We start from the raw sequence: 19,977 nt of genomic DNA, 5'->3' as shown, positions 1-19,977 counted from the left end.
CTCACTTTTTCTGATCAGCTTCAGTGTTGTTTGTGTTAGTTTGGGCTTCTCATCTTAAACTACTATTTCAATTCTTGGTTTTGGAGGGCTCCTTCAAAGAAGATAATTTTGTAAATTTTAGGAGCTTCCTTTCAGTGTAGCTGCTTTTATCCTGTCAGATTTGGTAGTAATTTGTTAGAAAATTCTCGATTTACTGATTTTAAGAAAACAACTTTTTTCTATAACTAGTAGAATCAACACCACCTTATATACAATAGCTTTGTGACTGTAGGATTTGCAGATGTCTAAGAAGGTGTAAATTCTAATTTATGGTTTTAATCTGTAAAAGTAGCATTCATAATGTCTATCCAGTATGCAGTTATCTGATGTCTCAGATAACTCTTTGAGTGCAACCATCCAACCAATTCCTCATCCACCGAACAGTCCACCCATCAAATCCATCTCTCTCCAATTTAGAGAGAAGGATGCTGCGAGGGACCGTGTCAAAGGCCTCACAGAAGTCCAGATACATGACGTCTGTAGCTCTTCCCTTGTCCAGGGCCTTCTTCAGGCAGGACTTGGCCTTGCTGAAGCTTCAGTGAATACTTCATTTCATTGAAGTATTACAGTCAGCTGATTTTTCTTTAAATGGACCACCTGTTTCTAAAGCTATTGGGGAAAGAGAGGAAGGGGAACAAGTTGGTATGCAGACAGGGATCATACAAAGGCCTGTTTTCCCTATGAAACAGGCTAGAAGTTGGTCACATGGCTTTACAGGGCAAAACAAGAGTGAAGCTTAATATTGAGTTACAAACAACACCTATGTCAAACTACTTTATGATCACTACATGCACTAGCTTAGGTCTTGTGTTTGCTGCCCACAGCAGATTCTGCACAGAGCCTCAGTAATTTCTCTGGTAACACATCAGAACTTACCCTGTTTGTGGTGTTTGTTTGTCAGGAGCTCCCATAGGCGTAGATGCTACTCTGTAAAAGTGTTAATAGGATAAACAGTAAAAAATAATAATCAGTGATAAATTAGTGAAAATATTCCGAATGCCATTGCATTTTTTGCAATTGCTTCCATTAATAATTTATTCCCTATGCTGTTTTCTGTCCACTGTTTTCCAGCTCAGTTTCAATTATTGTCCTTCCCTATGCATTGCTTCCGTTCTGTCCCCCTATTCCCAACTCCTTCCATCATGTACTTTTTAAAAGAATTATCAGAAACTGACCTCTGTGTAAGGTTTGGTTGTGCAGACAGCAGCCTGGAGAACTCAGCATTAGCACGTGCTGTTTTCTTGTCCCTTTGCCAGGAGTGCACTTCTGAAAGATGTAGGGAAGTAGGACAAATAATCCTTATAATTTATCATAGGAATTGCTGTTCTAAAGTCAAAGTGAAGAGGGCAGGGACTTATTCTGTGAATATGTAATTATACCTGAATGATTTGCTTTTTAAATATTACTTTTTAGCCAGAATCCACATAGCTTCATTACACAAAGCCAGATGCTGTTTAGAAAAGAAAAGAGAGATAAGTACATCTACTACCTCACTACGGAAGCTGGTCTGACAATGAACACAGAAGGCTAATGCAATTTTCAGTCAGAGGTAAAGTATTACAAGAGTAATACTTTTGTATAATACTAAGTTACCCAAGTTTTCTATTTCATCTGCAGATAAGCATTAATTCATTTTGCATGATGTCGTTATTCAATCCCTGCAGGAGTAATGATCCATGAACACGTGTACAGCAGTGCTTGAGACAGCCAACTGCACACACACAGCACAAGGAGCAAAACCTAGGATACATCTCTTCAAGCGTGTATTTATGCCAGTAGTCTACAGTCATGAACTGAGCGAGAGGGAGTTACAGGAGAAACAGAACAGCGGAACAGCGTATTGCAGGTCCCAGTAATGTTAGCAGCTAATTAAGATTCTACATGATGCCAAAAGCAGGTCTTGTCTTTTCAGAACAAGCAGAATTTGGATTCAAGCCTTGCTTCTATAGGTAATCTGCAGCACAGTCACACCTCTGAACTCCTAAGGAGCCACTGATACTTGAAATATTGATAAGGGCTACTAATTAGAGGAATCATATTCATAATACATTCTATCTCACTTTCAGCAATAGAACTAACTAACATCGGATAATCTTTTAGGGGAACATAACAGACTGAATATTAAAAATATTACTGTTGGTTACAGGAAAGAACCACAACAAAAAGCAGTACAATTTAGTGAAAAATGTTAATTTTACTGGAAATTTTAGTGCGCTTTATGTAGCCTCCTGCTTGAAATCCAAGAAACCACAAGACAAATCCTTACACCTATGAGAACTCTTGTTCATTCAGAATTTCTCGTGTAGACTCTTAACTTAAGCAGCTCTAAAGGCAGTTAATTGAAAGTAAGTGAGCAGGTAGTCATTGCCTATGCACAAAAATATCTAGATGCAAAGCAGTGAGGACTAACGACCTGAAACATTTAAAGATCTGAACTAGGGAATCTTATATGTTATTCACATGGATTTTTAATTACTATTCAAGCAGTAAGTGATGGATTGTGTATGCCAAAATTAGATTATTATATATATATAAAAATACATAAACTACTTATTTAAGTAAAAACTGTATACACTTATCTGAAAGAAGAATTGGGTCCAATGATTATGACCTTTTAATCTGCTTCGGTTTTCCTGTCTGTCTGCTTCTTCTATGACAATTCATCTATCATCTATTGACACTCAAGCATTCCAATGCCTTTACAGAGTCACTTGAAGAAAAAAACCAAAACAGTATGATGATAGAATATAATGGTGGAAGCAAAATTGCTGCAAAAGAAGGCAGCAGGGAGAAGACACGAGTAACGTGCTAGAGGCCAGTCTGAGACAAGCTAGAATTTCTTCTTTGCCCTTTAGGCTCCCTCCCATTCCTCCCCTCTACCAAAATAACTAATATGAACTAATATATTAACTTATGTTTCTGAAGATTCTGTTGGGAAGGACCATCTCAAGAGAGACCCAATGGAGTTATTTGGATATTACAGTTCAGCGCTGTTAGGATGCTGTTGAAAAGATGAGTGCTACTGAGGTCCTTCTCAGGATCGGGCATTTTCCTGCCCCATCAAGCTGGAACCAAAGATAGTGAAAACAGGGTTCTTTCACATTTATGTTACAAACATTAGGACTGTTCTTTAAAATGAGAATTTGTTTTTAATCAGTGAGCCATACTGTGCCCCACTGGCAGTGTTTGAGGGCACAGTGCATACACCAGGCTACTGAAAGGTTGTATGGGAGCTGGGGAAATACCAGAGGTGAGTGGGCATTGTTGCTCCTTTGGAAAGGGAAAAAAAAAAGGATTAAAAAAAAAAATTACTTCAGTATCATTCTACCATCCCTACTAGCTTCAAACTTAAGGTTCTTCAATTCATGAAGTGTAAGCTCTTTAGTTTAGAACAGTATATGCATTTAAAACAGTAGATGCATGCAGTACATCCAGTTTTGCCAGCCAAATTTCTAAATTCCTTACAGCCAAGGGCTGCAAAGCTTTGGGACATTCTGCCACCCCCTCCTGCCCCCCCCCTTTTTTTTTTTCGTTCATTACAATTCAAGGTAGCAAAGCCAATTTTAGGCTGCTAGTAAAGGACTGGCAGCTAGAGTTTTCAACATAATTGGAGGGCTCTTTGTAACATATTTTAAAGTGCTGTCTTTAGAAACCTCAAGAGACTTTTGTATAGAGGAGTTCAACCGCTCGCAGGCTGCGGACAAGCAATTATACACCTCCCTGTCTTGGACTGGCATCTTCAACAGCTCCAACAGAATCCTGTCATTCTAAATGTGGCTTTTTGACTTGTTTTACTTTTTAAGGCTGAGATCCTAGAATGAACCAAGTTGAAAGTTTTCAATTGCAGCTGTTTTTTTTTAATAGATAATCTTGCTTTTCATTGTTTTTTATGTTTCTTGGTAGTAGCATAGAAAGAACAAATATTTCAGGCTTGTGTAGCTTAAAGATAGCTCAGAGTTTGTTCCAACTCTTAACTTTGAAAAACATACCAAATATGGAAAATTTAAACTAGAAGGAATTTAAGAAATTTATGAACAATGAAAGTAGAAGGTTGGATTTAAATTTTGAAGTAAATCTTCATTTTCGTGACTGCTCTATTTCAGTATACAGTAAATCCATATTGTGCAATTAAAATGATGGCTATTATATAAAACATTTTTTATAACAGCTTAGGAAAAGTCTTAATAATTCCTTTGTATAAAAATAACTTCTGAATTAATCACCAGAAGTGAACCAAAAATACAAGAGAAAAGCACTGTGTATAAATGAAGTCAGTTTGAGGAATTTCATCCCTTTATAGGTAACTGTTGAATATGAAATGCTGTATCTGACTCTTCAATGTTTGTGAAGCAATGAATTTGTTCTGAAGTGACCACATTTAGAAACATAACATGAAAGCGTCTACAAAACCAGCAAATCTTAATTAACTATGTAAATTTACCTGATGCCAATGCAGTAGCACCTTACCCCATTCCTTGTTCTGTGTTCTGTTTGTAATTGACTACAGCTGCGGACACAGGGAATGCAGGAGGGATCAGGAATCAGGTACCGCTTGTTGTTACCATCGTTATGCCTTTTGTATCTTTACAACTTCTCGGGAGCCATGTCCTCTGTGAAATAACAAATGATGCTTTCATAAACTAATGTATTATTTTTTCTTTGAAACTTTTTCAGCAGACTAAGATATATGTCCTTGTAGGAAAGTAGCTGTGTTTTCTGAGGCTGGCTCAGCTGGCAGAACCCGAATAAGCCATAGGCATAGAGCAACCTCTTGTGGCAAAAATAGCATACACATAATAATTAAGAACTGTTGACATTTCTTAAGCTACTCTTGATATGAGTCATAAATCTCTATAAAACCTTAAGTATTAGCAAACAACTGGAGAGGTGGACAGTGTCTGTTAGTGGGAGCGTCAGCGATACTCAGGCTTCAGAATTGGAACAGTCCTGCTCTTCAGTTGAAGAATGAACTAAACATTGGTAGCCTGTTATAAATTAAGTGCCAGACTGAATTTTCTGCTAATACAATTATCTAAGAGCTCTTCATTAAAATCCAGCAAGAGTGGAATAATGGCCTGGAGTAGAATCCATGCCCAGGTTTGACAAGAATAATAGATGTGCTATTATGTTGAATCATCATTCTCTGTGTGGTTTTGCTGAATGAAGGGAAAGCTATGATGGTCTCACCATGGAAATGGCAGTGCCTTTAGAGTTCACAGCAGCTGAGCAAGACTGAAGAGAGTTGGAGCCCCTGCCAGGTTCAGTGGCGCCCTGCAGGCGCTGGCACAGCAGCAGCGGGGAGGACGAGCAGCAGTCAGACAACGCTGTAGGCCTGGAAGGCAAAACAAATGGAACCCTGGTACCTGCAGGTGTGGTGGGCTGACGCCGGCTGGACACCAGGTCCTCCTCAGGCCATAGGGCTGGAGCACCTCCTCTCCCTCCTCCTTCACTGACCTTGGCGCCTGCAGGGCTGTTCCTCTCACGTATCTCACTCCTGCTGCTGTTGTGCAGGGCTTTTTTTCCCCCCTTAAATATATTATCACAGAAGTGCTGTCACTGTCACTGATGGGCTCAGCCTTGGCCAGGAGCAAGTCCGTCTTGGAGCTGGCTGGCATTGGGTCTGTTGGACATGGGGAAAGCTTCTGGCAGCCTCTCACAGAAGCCACCCTTGTAGTCCCCCACTACCAAACCCTTGCCACACACACCCAATACAGCAAAGAATCCCATGACATCTACCTTCTTTAAAAAGATTCAACTCACAAGTGGTCCAAAAAGTGTGGAATGCACACTTCTCCAGCTAAACCAATCAGCTGCAAATACCTGTCCTGCTCCTGCTGTGGGGCAGAGGACAGTCTGGGAGCAGCAGGAAGGGAGGAGGAAGAACAGCAGCACGCTGACACAGTGCTCCTCAAGGACAGTGAGGTTTCTGAAACCAAGAGGTGCTTTACTGTGAACCTTGTACGGGAGTTATGCACAACAGGAACAGTGACAATATGAGTGTCACAGGTGACACCAATGAGACCAAGGGATTTTTTTACATTCTAGAAATATACCCATCTACCACAGACACTAAAGAGGAGCTCAGCAAACACTTGGGCTTACGTGCATACCAGTAACCAGAACGTGCGGGGTTTGTACACCAGGGCGAGGCTGCTGTGCTTGAAACGATTTGCAAATCTGCGCACACTACGTCAGGAGGAACAGGCTGAACAAGTACGTCTTGGAAGGGATAGAGGCTTTCAACAACAGTTAATATTTATTTATTAAAATTAAGTCCTTTGCTATAGTTCTCTTTTACTGTAACTTCCCAAATCTCCCATGTGCCGTTTCATCCGCTGCAGTTGCACACACGAGTCAGAAATCCCCTAGTCTCACTTCAGACCAGACTGTGCGCTCACAGCACGTGCTGTCCTTCACTCCAGAGCAGTTGGAAGTTGTGCGCTGCCAAATTCCCAAAGAGCTGTCAGGCACCACCCAGCCCGGGAGCATCCGGGCAGAGGCTCTTCCTTGTCCCAGAGGAAATTCACTCCTGCAGAGACGTCCAGTAAACGCATGTCTTAGGCTGTCAAACAGAACGTGTGATGTTACTGAGGCTGTGGGACCGATCCACATCTACTGAAACCTGTTTTCCCTGGTTTCATTGCCACTTGGCTTCAGTCGCTCCCATCTCTGTAAGGTGTTTTGAGGTCTGCAGGCAAAAGCAACTACATATTAACCAACACTGTGTCCATCAAAATGATAAAATAAAGATTGACAAAAGAAATAATTTCCTAAACTACGCTATTCTTGTTGAATGCCTGCATCATTTGTAATAACCCTCAAGAAGCCTGAAAATAGGCTTCCTGCAAGGTTTTTTTCTTGCACACCAACTGTATTTGTTCCTTATGTTCTGAATTCAGCTGTAGCTCATATTTAAATAATGAAAGCAAAGTACTAAATTAAGACTTGAACCAGTTTAAACAAACTCCTTAAAACAGAAGATACAACTGATTCATCATAGTATCATCAATGATGGTTGTAAACACAAACTAAAATGACACAGAATGGAAGGCACAAACAGGATGAAAAATTGTCTATCATTTATGCATTCAAAATACTGTTTCAGTTTCCTGTTTAGCTCTTGTTATTAAGAATACTATTATAAGCAGAACACCTTAATAAATAGAAATAAATTAGAGAAAATAACGCACCTGATACTGACCTGTTGTATTTTGACAGCTGCACTAAAAGACTGACTTGGTCAAAGAGAGAGTTCTCTTAATTATAGAGCATTCTATGATGTTCTTAATTAAAAAATGTATTTACGCAGAATATTTTAGTTTGTTCTCTATACAAATATGAATATTTAATTCATCTATATAATATAGAACTTGCTAAACATGCACTGCACAGAGCAATATACAGGACCTTTTAAGCAGAACTATGACATCTATAAGCGACTGATGTCACAAAAAGTAATTTCCTATAGCAGCTACTTTAAACAGTTTAAATAACTATCAAAAAAACCCCAACAGCCAAAGCGCAAAATCAAGTAAGGAGCTAAGGGAAGGGCAGTCAGGTCCTTTGGTTTGTCTGCTGCCGCTTGCAGCCACGTCAGTGGTGCTCACACAACTGCCACGATGAAGCAGGGCAGTGGCAGGTGCGGTTCCCACCGTGTGATGGACAGCAGGACAGTCCCAGTAGTCCCCGCTGGGACACTAACAGCCTGCTGGGGCTGCGGGAGAACAGCAGGGACCCCAGGCATCCCCATGCCCCCAGCATTCGGGTGGCTCCCCGCAGCAGGGTGCGGCTCACCTGTGTGTGCCAGGACATGTTCCGTCCCTTCGGGCACCGGCAAAGGCTGCTCAGATGGCTCCTCTGCACGGGGGTACCTTCAGCACAAATTGGGCAGGACAATCGGGTGTCGAGTTAATCTGCCGTCTGGGCGAAGGCTGGGTATAACTCAGGAAAAGACAATCCTTTTCCTACAAGGTCTCATTTTGCATTAAATCCTTGGCCAGAATATAAGTAAGTTTTCAGAAGCAGATTCCTTCACAGAAAGTCATGTTCATAAGGGCCCTCGGAATCAGATCCTAGAATTTTTCACTAGCCCTTTTCTTCAGAAACAACAAGGATAAAGATTAGAATTATAAAGATTTTACAAATATTCCTTCTGCAGGAAGCATGTATTAGCCACTGACATGTTAGAGCGCAAAGTGCTATTTTTGGCCTTGATAGCATGAATCATCATTTCAGGCACGATGGACAGCTTGAACTCAAGTCACGTTTCCTCATTTACCTTCATATTGACATTCATTCCTATGCAGTCAGCCTGGAGCGTGGCAGGTGTGCTATATAGGATATAAACGCAGAAATAGCTGTTTTCCAAATCCTGTACCTACAACTCAAAAATCCATAAAATATTTCGCTGTTGTCGTCCAGGATAACAGTGACAATATTTTACAAGTAGCTACCAGTCAGTTAAGGAACATGGGAGAAGAGAGACATACTTCTTCACAGGAGCAGCACTATTTTTTTTTTCTTTTGCTATTTATTCAAGGTGCAACCAAATTATTTATTGCACATGCTACTAATCACCACCTCCTGTGATCATAAGTTAATATTTAATCAACACAAAGTAATTACATTTTATGAATGGATGACATGAAGCAGACATTCATCTTCAATGGTAACACTAATTCTGGGTGTCCCCCCTGGGATCCCTCTATATAAGAAGGAGAAGAGAGAGTGCGTTTCATCTGTTTGTAATAGATTTCCACTGTGGTCATGTGGAAAGCACACTATAAAAAAAAGCATCATTGACAATATAAGCATTTTTTGAGCATCACCTTTAATATTAAGTCTATTTGAACTCCTTGACTACAAATTTAGCAGCATATTCATCTGCAATCACTACCTTAAAAAAAAGCAGTCCCAGCAAAATTAAATTCCGAGCGAGAAGTCATGGAGCTACCCACCCATCCAGCAGCAGGAGGCGAGTACCGTCCCTGTGCTGGGCAGGACGGATGTTTCCGTTCTCTGTCACTGGCAGCAGGAGCAGGCTGGGCACCAGGGTACTGCCCGTGCTTGGGCCTACAATTGCTCCTCCCCGTTATGAAGCCTGACCCCTCCAGACCCTGCTAGTACCAGTCCATGCTCAGTCTCGTTGCTTCGCCTTGTACCCCGTTCGACGACCTTAGCCTCCCTACTCCATCACTGCGCCCTGCACTGGAGCCCTCCCTCCCATCCGCCCGCTCCCAGAGCTGCGGCCCAGGGCAGCACTTCCCTGCTCTCCTCCCCAGCACAAGGGGGTTCCCATCCTCACTTGCCTCTTCCTGCTGGCTGCAGCCCAGCAGAGGAACCTCTGCGGACCAGATGCACATCCTCACACAAAGAAATGCAAGAAAAAAATTTTTTTCCACTGCACGGAAATCTTTCCCAGGACTTTCTGAAGTTTCTAATTATGCAAAAAGCCTAAGGCATACATTCAGCCTGCAACACCTCAGCCTAAACTAAAACAAGAACCATGCCTTTCAGTTGTGACCCGCTTGTTTCGGATCATGTTCACTTCAGCTTTGCAATCATTAAATTAAAACACGAAAAGAGGGCTGAGAGTACTTCAGCCAAAATTCACACAGTAAGTGAAGCCGTTGGACCTCTTAGCACAGAGTAACCACCGTACACTAGTAAAACTGGGTTAGACAGAGCCATGATATTTTAATAAATCCCGAGTTCGTTTAGCAACTCTATTATAAAGTGTTTTATTGGCAGTAACAGAAATACAGTAAGATACAAGGCACATAGCTTTTGATCATTTTACAACAGTGTGCTATTTAGAATAGAAACTCACTTTTAAGTAAACATGAGTATTTTAATGAGTATCTTAACATTTCCGTGGCTGTTGAATAATGTAAATTCTTTTAGGCAGTACGAACTTCTCCAAGGCAGGCTGTGGTTTTCGGTGAGTCACTTGTAATGCTGCTGCATGAATTTTGTGGCTCACCTGTAACATTAGAGGGGGGGGTGAAAAGTTTTTGTGATAGAATACAGCTTTTCTGCTATTCTCTTCCTAAATTCCATCATATGAAGGTAGGTTAAGAACAGTAGTAAAACCTAACTCCACAATAAGTTCAAGTGATCAATACATAAAAGTCCTGCTTACTCTGTACATTTAAGTATAATTTCTGTTTTCAAAGTGATATGAGCCTGTCTACCTTCAGTGAGCTATTGCGGTTTTTTTCCCCTGCCTTTTTTATTAGTTCATAGAATGAGCTGTCAAGATAAGGAAAGCAGAGCAGATCATCAGTATGCCAGAGTTAACAGTAAGTGGCTTCAAATTCTTATTTTCCCAGATTCAGATCATCATCATTACAGTATCTAATTATCACTTTCTGAACTATTGAGGAAGCTTCATGTATGAGATTCTGGAAACCACCAGGAGAAGGAAGTGGTAGGCGAGAACAGAGGAGATGGGGACAAGTGGAAGAGAAAAAGGATGAGTTGTATCTGTTCTCCTTAACAAGTGTAAGCAAAAATTCAAGATCTACGTACTAAAGCTATAATCACATCTGTTGATGAAAGGCTCATCGTTGAAGTGACGCAACTGATGTTTTAACAAGCCCTATGGATGAGGAACTCTTGCATGCTTCAGAATATGAAGACTGCAAGTGTATGAAAAACAGATGATAACTGTCAGATCTTCAGATGAGCACGCAAATTAAAAGGATGCTTGTTGAATCAGCTCTTGCCAAGTGTAGGTGTAAGTCTGCATTGACGGCCCAGCAAGAGATACTGGACAGTAGTTGTAAGCATAACGATGAATAGAAGGTCCTCCAACAGCTTTGTGACACTAAATTTTCAATGACCTCATTGTATTTCCAAGGGAGAAGTCAATAAGATGCTTGACTGTCTAATGTCAGGGCTCAGGTGAAATAGCTGCGTGTGCAACAACAGTGGGTACGCTGTGCCTGTTCTCTTGGAAATCACTTACAGTAGTTTGGCATTAGCTTCCACCTTGGTATCCACTCCGCACTCGTCAGCGAGACTACCCACCGCTCTTGAACAGCCGTCTTTTCCTTCTCTAAGGTGGACTCTTACAGAAATTAAAGCTACTTCCACAGTAGTGGAACTGAAGACTAGGTTTTGTTCTGGGTTGTAATCTCAGCTCTGTCACAAACTTCCTATGTCACTGATAATTCTTCCCCACATTTCAATAAATCTAAATCAAAATACCACTTAAAAAAAGGACACACCTTAATATCTTGCTGTACTTTTCCATAACAGGTATACATAACTGCCTTAGGGCTACTTAGTGTTAAACAGGAATGGAATCAAACGTAGCAGAGTGAGGAGGGAAGCCTGGCTACTTTTTAGCCATGTAGCACTTCAGCCACGCAACCACTACAGAAACAGTAGATCATCTCAAGAATATTTAGTGATAGATAACAAACCTACAAATGTCAGATGACAGCAATTTAAGGAAAATTCACTCTTTTTAAGAAATGTTTAGCTTTATGGAGAAGCCCTTACAAACACATATCTTGTTCTTCCAGCTGTACTTACTTTGCTCAGCACTTCTGCTAGCAAGACGCCCATGTTCTGAGATTTTGAAAAACTAGCAATAGCACTGTAAAGCAAAAGAAAAAATCATTTAGCATTTCCATCTCACAGAAACACTTGTCACTTTCATTTTACAGACTTAATACAAAACATTTTGTAATAGAAATTTATGTGTTGGAGCTAAACCCTTAAAAAAAGGTGTGCTGCCTCAGAATAGAACAATGCAAAATCTGTGTTGCACCAGCTGCTAGGAAAATTACCTCTATTGCAGCCTAAAGACTTCAGCAAATCTAGCCACTCATGGCAAGTAAAGCTAGTCAAACAGCATAAATCATACCATATTATAATGCTAAGTAATTTATTCTAATTAAAACTTCCTTATTTAAGCTATACAATTAATATCTCTCAACAGGCCCTCCTCTGGCCCCGCTCCAACAGCTCCGTGTCCTTCTGCTGTTGGTGCCCCAGAGCTGGAGGCAGCGCTGCAGGGGGGTCTCACAGAGCGGGGCAGAGGGGCAGAATCCCCCCCTGGCCCTGCTGCCCACGCTGCTGGGGATGCAGCCCAGGGTGTGGAGGGTTCTGGGCTGCCAGCGCACATTGCTGGCTCATGGCCAGCTTTTCCCCCGCAGCACCCCCAAGCCCTTCTCTTAGGGCTGCTCTCCATCCCTCCATCCCCAGCCTGGGCTGAGACCTGGGGCTGCCCCAACCCAGATGCAGGACCCTGCACTTGGCCTTGTTGAAGCCCACGAGGTTCACACGGACCCACTTCTCGAGCTTATCCAGGTCCCTTGGATGGTATCCTGTCCCTGATCTGAATCTCATCTGAGTCAGAAACTTAGAGGCAACAAGTCTGTATATGAGAGCTACTAAACTACAAAGTTCTCTGTGACTTCCGTGATTGCAACCTGACAACGAAATCCATCACCTCAACATGGTATGTATACTATATCGATTCTGGTGCAGCGAAGTAGTAAACAGGAAGGAAGTCAGTGTTACTGGCTCAGCTTTGTTCCAAAACATATAGTTTAGGTTAGTGTTCTCCGAGCAAGCAAGGAGAAACACACACAAAAACCTACAGTGGTGATTTTTGTAGCCTGCCAAGAAATATTGTCAATGTTGTAGTGTTAAATATGGCTGAATCCAGTTAATTTAAAAGTTATGCAGCTGATTACAACATTTTAGAGGAAAAAAAAAATAAAATCACATCTTGGGCCAAAAATTAAGTTCAGCTGTCAGTCTAGTCACAAGCTTCCCTTTTAACTCCTGGCAAAACAATCTATTTCACAGCGACATTACTAGATTACAGTACTTTGTAGTGACTGTCAGACACACTGATACTATGATCGCAACGTACACACAGACATTCAACTGAAAAGGAAGCCTTCTTGACAGCAGCTACTCAGAAGCACCAGAGGTAAACCTGTTTATCAGAAGTAATACAGGCAACTTAAATCTTGGTGTGGAAAAAAAAGTGGGATTCAGAACAAAGTCACATGGACAATTTACCTCTCCTGTCTAACTCAGGCTTTTTAAATGGTTACCTGGGTATTATAAAAACTCCATTGTACAGGGGGCTCCTTTCTTGTAGGTAAAAAGTAACTGATGTCCCTAAATCCACAGCAGTGGAAGGAGTAATCCACAGCTCAAGAGAGCTGGTTGGTATTCAAAGACCACTTCCTCCAAGCTCAGGATCGGTGCATCCCTAAGAGCAGGAAATCGGCCAAGGGATGCAGGAGACCTGCATGGTTGAGCAAGGAGCTTCTGAAAAAGCTCAAGTGGAAGAAGGAAGTCTACAGTAAGTGGAAGAATGGACTGACCCCTTGGGAGGATTACAAGAATGCCGCCAGAGTGTGCAGGGATGAAACGAGGAAAGCCAAGGTCGCCTTGGAATTAAACCTGGCTAGGGATGTCAAGCTCAACAGGAAGGGCTTCTACAAGTATATTGCAGGCAAAAGGAAGACCAGAGAAGTTGTGGGCCCACTGTTGAATGAGACAGGAGCCATGGTGATGGAGGATGCGGAGAAGGTGGAGTTACCAAATGCCTTCTTTGCTTCGGTCTTTACTGCTCGGCCCAGCCCTCAGGAATCCCAGGCATTGGGGAAAGTAATGGGGAAAGAGGAAGACTTCCCCTGGGTTGAGGAGGATCAAGTGAGGGATCAATTAGGTCAATTAGATATTCACAAGTCCATGGGCCCCGATGGGATGCACCCAAGAGTGCTGAGGGAGCTGGCTGAAGTCATTGCTGGGCCGCTCTCCATCATCTTGCAAGGCTGTAATTGCCCAGGATTTTCTTGGTTCTGGGTCCCTCTCCAGAGGCACCCAGCTCGAGCTGTCCGTGCTGCTTTACCACTTGAATAAGTTTTTTTTTTCCCCTTTGGATTATTGCCTGAGACTCTGCTACGGGAAACCCAGGGCAAAGAAACTTCCTTAACACTCACAAGTATCCTAATCATCATGTAGAGGAGGATGTGTACACCACCTCCTTGCACAGCAAGGTCATAGCTATCAGGACACAGATTTGTTCCAAGAGCAAATCACTGCATCAGGCTCCTTTAAACAAAAACTTAGCGCCACAGTGACTGGTTTCTGAACATCACAGCAATTATGAGGGATGCTAAGTACTCTGCAATAACTATGCAGTTCTAGATATGCCCCAAAAGAATTGCAGGCTCTTAAAGGGAACTTGTGCAAAAAAGAAGGTATGTGCCCCACTGCCTATGAACTTTTAACGATGGGGCAGGGGGGAACAAGCCCTGTGGTGCAATACCTTGTTTTTTCTTTTCCTGGAGGTTTAGTGTTTTTCTCAACAGGTCCATGTTCTTGCTTTTGAGACACTCTCATACCTCCAGCTTTGACTGCAAGAAAATACAGTTAATGTAAAAATATCTACAGAATTATATACTACATCACATACACTTATAGAAGAAGAAAATGTTTATACCCCAGATAATTTTTAACAAGAAATCATCTTACAATATTAACACTATGCTTCACTTTTGAACACACACATACACAGAAATATGCCAAAGAGATCCAACAAAAAGTTTAAACTTCTGTGTCACCGCATACTCAAATCAACTTCCAAATACTATAATCAAGAAGTCAGAGGGGTTTTGGTCATTGCTAACTATATTAAATCTTAACACCTTATTATAGTAATGTGCGTTCTTCCCCTATAAATCTCAGATGTAACAGCTTCCATTATAAATTTTAATAAGCAAAACAAACAAACCTCTAAACACCACCAGGTTTTCAAACAGTCTCACTAACAGCAATAAAGGTTTCATGATTTGCTCAAGCTATTCTAGAATAAAGCTAATAATGCAGCTAAGAACCAGCTGCATACTTATCTTGTACTTGTGTTCTAACATGTTTAATTATATTTTATTAAGATATCTGCCAATCACAAAACCAATTAGCACTAATTAAGCTACAGACGACCTAACAATAACAATTTAAGTTCTGAGGCATATCAGAAAATTCAATTCTGAACAAAGAACATGTCAAGTTATCTAAAGCATCTTGTTGAAAGAAGTGCTTTCTCCCTGTTCATGAGTGTATTTTAAATTTTAAAACCGCGAGAGTAAGAAAGAACTTAGTATGCATTTCTCATTATTTTGAAGAAGTTGCTTCATCTTACAGCAAGGTTCCTATTCTTATGAATAATCAAGACTAGAGTTTTCAAACTCAAGCATTTGGGGGTGGGAGTGAATAAGAAATGGAAGAAAGTTTCATGAATTACTCAGCTAAATAGCATGAGAAATGTATTTGGCCATTTCTGGGTCAGCAGATGTGTCTGTCTTTTTTAATCAAATCTGACTACTCACCTTATATTTCCTGGTTGCAAGTTTAGCTTTAGAAACAAGAATTCTCCTTCAGTCGCGTACAAAGCAGCATTACAGTGCTGGAGTTCTGCAATATCTACATGTGGCTTTTCCTTTCTTTTTAAAATTACATTCAGTTAATTATGCTGCTGTATAAGCAGAAAATGAATCGCCTAGCCATCTTACAGCTGCAAATACACTAGAGATCTAGGCTGAACCAAATTATTTTGGGAGTCTAACTGCAAAATGGAAAGTCTCCTCGGAAATGGAAGTGCCAACCATTGCCAATTATCTACCAGCAAAGAGAACCAATATTCTAAATACCCTCAGCTCACAAGGTGTGAAACCTGTCTTTGTCAGCAGGAGATAACATGAGAGGCATCTTTAAACAACGACAAAGGATTTAAAAAATTAAACAAAACAAACAAACAACCCAAAGCACCCCGGAATATTTCAAGATCTTAGACCGATGTCGTCTTGACATCATGTTCCCTTTTGTAACAAGTTCATCCAGAACACCAGTGCAAGTTATCCCAAGTATTCTTCCACAGCTTATTAGGTGCTTAGATTTTTTTGGCTTTTTGGAAGGAGTTAAACTGCAAATGGGAACCCAACTAAAATTTTGGAAGTAGATAAAAAACCATAAATCAATCTAGATCCATGACTTTTGGTTCAGGACCATCACTAAGCACACAGGTACAGGATTAGTGATTTCTAAATACGGGCATTTTTTATAGTTTTAATTTAGCAAGGTGAAGAGATGCAGACACACAGGGAGGCAAAGGCATTTTAACACGATGAATCTTTACAAAAAGCATATGGGTGAGCTGGGGTGCTGGGGGGTGGGCGGGAAGGAGAGAGAGAGACAAAATAGGAGAAGATATTTAAACACTACGTGGCCAATCAGGAATTGTGTCTACTACCAACAAGCCCACAGAAGAAAGTTATTTATAAGGATTAGAAATAATGCAGGACTCATTTCAGTCTTTTCATTGACTTGAAAATAGCTGCTAGTAGCAGCTGTCAAACCTGCTCATAAACACCCATGGCAGCGGAAGCGTTAAATACAGATGCTTCTGGAATGCACCAGAAATCTGTTTTGTAATTTTTTTTTTTGTTTTTCAAAGCAATTAAAAGAGATATCGAAGTTTTAATATAGAGTTCAATTTTTTGATTTCTTTAAGTGCCCTGAAAGCCATGTAATCTAAGATTCAAGAATTAGGTGCCAACAGATTTTAGGGGTGCGGTGAGACGCACAAGTGCTCTTAAGGCAGTCACTGCTCCTAATAAACCGGGGACACACGCACCCTAATTACCTCAGAGTAAGCAGAGGCTTCGCAGGAGCTGCGCGGGCCAAAGCTGCAGAAGCTCCGTGTGTGCCCGGGCCCCGCGGGAGATGAACCGACACTCTGCGCTTCGAGACCCCGCTCCACACAAGTCACGGAGCGGCGGGCGCAGGAGCTGACGGCCGCCTGCACGCACTTACACGCCCCCAGCGACCAACCACCCGCCCGTTGCGGAGCCGCGGTGGGAGCTCCGCGCTGAGGCTCGGCCGCCGGCGCTGCAAGGCCCCGTTCTGCCCGGGTCAAGAACGCCGGGGGGAGGTGGAGAGGGAAAGAAAATAATTTTCACGTTCCGTTAAGAGGCGAGGAATCAGACCGGAACGCATAAAAAAAACCCCATTTCATTACAACATCGATACCTGTTTCTGTCCCCGTTACCCGATAGCGCATTCCTGGCAGCGAGCGGCAAAGCCCGGCGCCGCCCGTCCGCCAGACCCGAGGGGAAGCACCCCAGGCCACAGCGCGGGTCCCGCACGGCGGGCTGAGGAGGGAGCGGCCGCCGGACCGCCCGCCACACAGCAGTCCCCGCCCTGCGCCCGGCCGGCGGCGCTGCCTCGCACAGGGACCGGCCCGTCCTCTCGGCTCCGCCGCCTCGACCGGGGCAGAACAGGAGCCCGCGGAAGGTGGGAGCGCCGGCTGCGGCGGAACAGCGCGGCCCGACCCGGCCCGGCGGCTCCGCGGCGGCCGGCGCTACCCGGTGCCGCCTCTGTGGGGGACGGTTGATTTCGGCGGCCGCGCCCCCTCCGAGCCCCGCCACGCTGCCACGGGGCCGTCGCTGCCGGGCGGCCCTCGCCCCTCGGGGGGGCGCCCGCCCGCGCCGCGGAGCGGGAACGTTTCCCGCACCGCTTCCCGCGCAGGGAGCCCGGGCGGCCGCGGTCCCGGCCCCTACCTGCAGGAGGGCGCCCGCCCAGCGGCGAGAACGGCGAGACGCGCCTTCGCCGCACCATGGCGGGGCCGGAGAGCGGTGCCGTCTGCGGCGGGGGGACGGCACCTGAGCGCGAGGTGCGCGCGGGAGGGGCGATTGGGAGCGGCGGCGGCGAGGGGCGGGCGGGAGCCGTGAGGGGCGGTGGCGAGGGGCGGGCGGGAGCCGTGAGGGGCGGTGGCGAGGGGCGGGCGGGCGCTGACGGCCCGTGGCGGGGCCCGGCCGGGGTGCGGGGGGCGCGCTGTGGTGCCGGGCGGGAGCGGCGCCCCGGGTGCCGTATCCCTCCCGGCCGAGGAGGCGGTGCCGCGGCGTGAGGGCACCGTGCGGGCAAGGGGAAGGGAGTAAAGGGAGAAAATGAACGCTCCGAGGAGTTGGTATTCGATTGACTGCTGTCCCATCTCACTCTGGTGCAAACCGGCGTCACCTCAGTCCGACCCCATCCAGGTCGCCCTGTCTTTATTCCTTTTCTTTGTTTTGTCATGGTTGTTCATCATAGACTTTTTAAATTACTGCTATAGGCCCAAAGTTTCCTTTGTGGTATTTTGCTTAGAATTTTTCTCGCTTGTATGCGTCTCAAGTTTTTTATTGATCTTTTTGGAATTTTATCATTGCTTTTGTTGATTGTTTTTTTTCCTTAATTTTCTTTTAGCTGGGTTTCCTACAGGATCTAAGGTTACACATTCAGCTCGTGTGTTTGGATGTATTCCTTCATGTGACAGAACTTTTGAACCCCCCAGGTGCTCTTGGCCACATTTGACGGCTCCTTCCCCCAGCTTTTATTACCAAGCACAATGCTGCGTGGTCTGGGACATCCCTTGGTCAGTTGGGGTGGGCTGTGCCGGCCGTGTCCCCTCACAGTTCCCTGTGTCCCCAGCCCATTGCCGGAGAGGGATGAGGAGCAGGAAAGGCTGTGACTCTGTGCAAGCGCTGCTCATCAATAATGAAAACATCTCTGTGTTATCAACACTGTTTTCAGCACAAATCCAAAACATAGCTCCATAGCAGCTACTGTGAAGAAAATTAACTCTACCCCAGCCAAAACCAGCACACTTAGTAGTGAAAGACAAAAAGGCACATGCCATTGGGGAAACACTTTGGAGACAAAGTAAAATGCATTCCTTTGTCAGGAAACACTGCTGAAGATTTGAAGATACAGGTGTTAGCACACGTGCCTTGTGGGAGGTTGGCTGAAAGTACAAGTATTTCTAACTTACGTTAGCTTACGGTATTGCTAGATTCTGTTTCAGTAACATACGGTAGAAGAAATCATAAAATTTGGCATTTCCGTGAATCTGTCAGTGATTGTAATCTTTTGTGTTAAGATAATGGTACCTCCAGGTCCCCAGGCATTATGTATGATGGTGGGCAGGTAGAGTAGAAGGTAGTTCCCACTCCATTCCTACTCTGTCCCTAACCAGACAAGGCAAAAAAAGGTGTGTGTGTGCATGTGCATTTGTGTGCCTACGTATGCATGTGTGCTGGGAGGGAGAACAGAAAGCAGTATCAGAGTACTACCAACACTTGCTATTTTATTGTGTTGCAATACTCGGCGGCTTAGAAAGACAGCTGTGAAAGCATTGCTCACAGTTCCCTGACGCACGCAAAACCAACCTGAGTCAGAGAGCAACATCTGCATATATTGTGATGAGACTCTGTGAATTTTATCTGCAAGCAGTTGCTGAAACCATAACACATAATGCCAAAGAGATTTTTCTAGAATGCTGTAAACATGTTCTGCTTTGCTGTGCCAGAGCATTTAATCACAAAAATTAGCTCTTTTAGAGATTCTGAAAGCAAAACATGAAAGAAGAAAAAATCATTAGTCTCATGCTTTATTTGGGATTTTCTTATTCTTGGATCTCAACAATTAAAACCAAAAAAGGAGACAGAGAATGTAAAAATAGGATGTGATTAAGTGAAATCAGAAGAATCAGAAATGAAGTAGAAAAAGTAGAAGAGAACATGGTGTAAGGAACCAGTAGGGATTTAGAGCACAACAGCTCTTTTATGGATGACTACTGTTGGCTGGGATTTTTAGAGCAGAAAAAGTCTAAACCAAGGCATCCAGTCCAAACCAGATCAATTTGATGTTTTAGTTCTGTGTGTATGAGGCAGGAAATAGCTTTGAAATGCAGCAATTTCCTCCCTAGAAAAGCAACTTACTTTGCAAATATTAAAGCCAATAGTACTGCATGTCTCTGCCAATAAGTATTTTAGCTTCAAATGGATGACAACTATTTGGATTGGGGAAAGAAATTCTTTCTGATAAAACAATATGAAGGAGAGATAAGAAAAGAAACTTTTTGAAGTA

General features: G+C 43.3%; 1 protein-coding gene across 2 annotated transcripts; it reads right to left on the bottom strand.

Annotated features, from left to right (window-relative positions):
- Nucleotides 1–9,763: 9,763 nt before the first annotated feature.
- Nucleotides 9,764–17,813, bottom strand: DAPL1 (death associated protein like 1). Of its 2 annotated transcripts, none has more exons than XM_074593639.1 (4): nucleotides 17,634–17,813; nucleotides 14,345–14,432; nucleotides 11,581–11,644; nucleotides 9,764–10,021 (listed from the first exon to the last, which is right to left on the bottom strand). In XM_074593639.1, the coding sequence occupies exons 1-4, from the start codon at nucleotides 17,689–17,691 to the stop codon at nucleotides 9,902–9,904; spliced, it is 330 nt and encodes a 109-aa protein (XP_074449740.1). In that variant the 5' UTR covers nucleotides 17,692–17,813; the 3' UTR covers nucleotides 9,764–9,901. The 2 variants fall into 2 exon arrangements, with proteins under 2 accessions (XP_074449740.1, XP_074449741.1); XM_074593640.1 differs by lacking the exon at nucleotides 17,634–17,813 and adding an exon at nucleotides 17,104–17,282.
- Nucleotides 17,814–19,977: the final 2,164 nt, after the last annotated feature.

Source organism: Larus michahellis, chromosome 7 (genome assembly GCF_964199755.1).
Source record: "Larus michahellis chromosome 7, bLarMic1.1, whole genome shotgun sequence".
Taxonomy (NCBI): domain Eukaryota; kingdom Metazoa; phylum Chordata; class Aves; order Charadriiformes; family Laridae; genus Larus; species Larus michahellis.
Note: the sequence above shows the minus strand (reverse complement) of the source record. Positions and strands in the feature narration are given on the sequence as shown.

Coding starts and splice junctions, on each gene's coding strand:
- DAPL1 (XM_074593639.1), bottom strand. CDS start 17,691: ATGGTGCGGCGAAGGCGCGTCTCGCCGTTCTCGCCGCTGGGCGGGCGC. Junction 14,433..17,633: donor GGGCGGGCGCCCTCCTGCAG/GTAGGGGCCGGG, acceptor ATTTTCTTGCAG/TCAAAGCTGGAGGTATGAGA. Junction 10,022..11,580: donor TAGCAGAAGTGCTGAGCAAA/GTAAGTACAGCT, acceptor CTAATGTTACAG/GTGAGCCACAAAATTCATGC.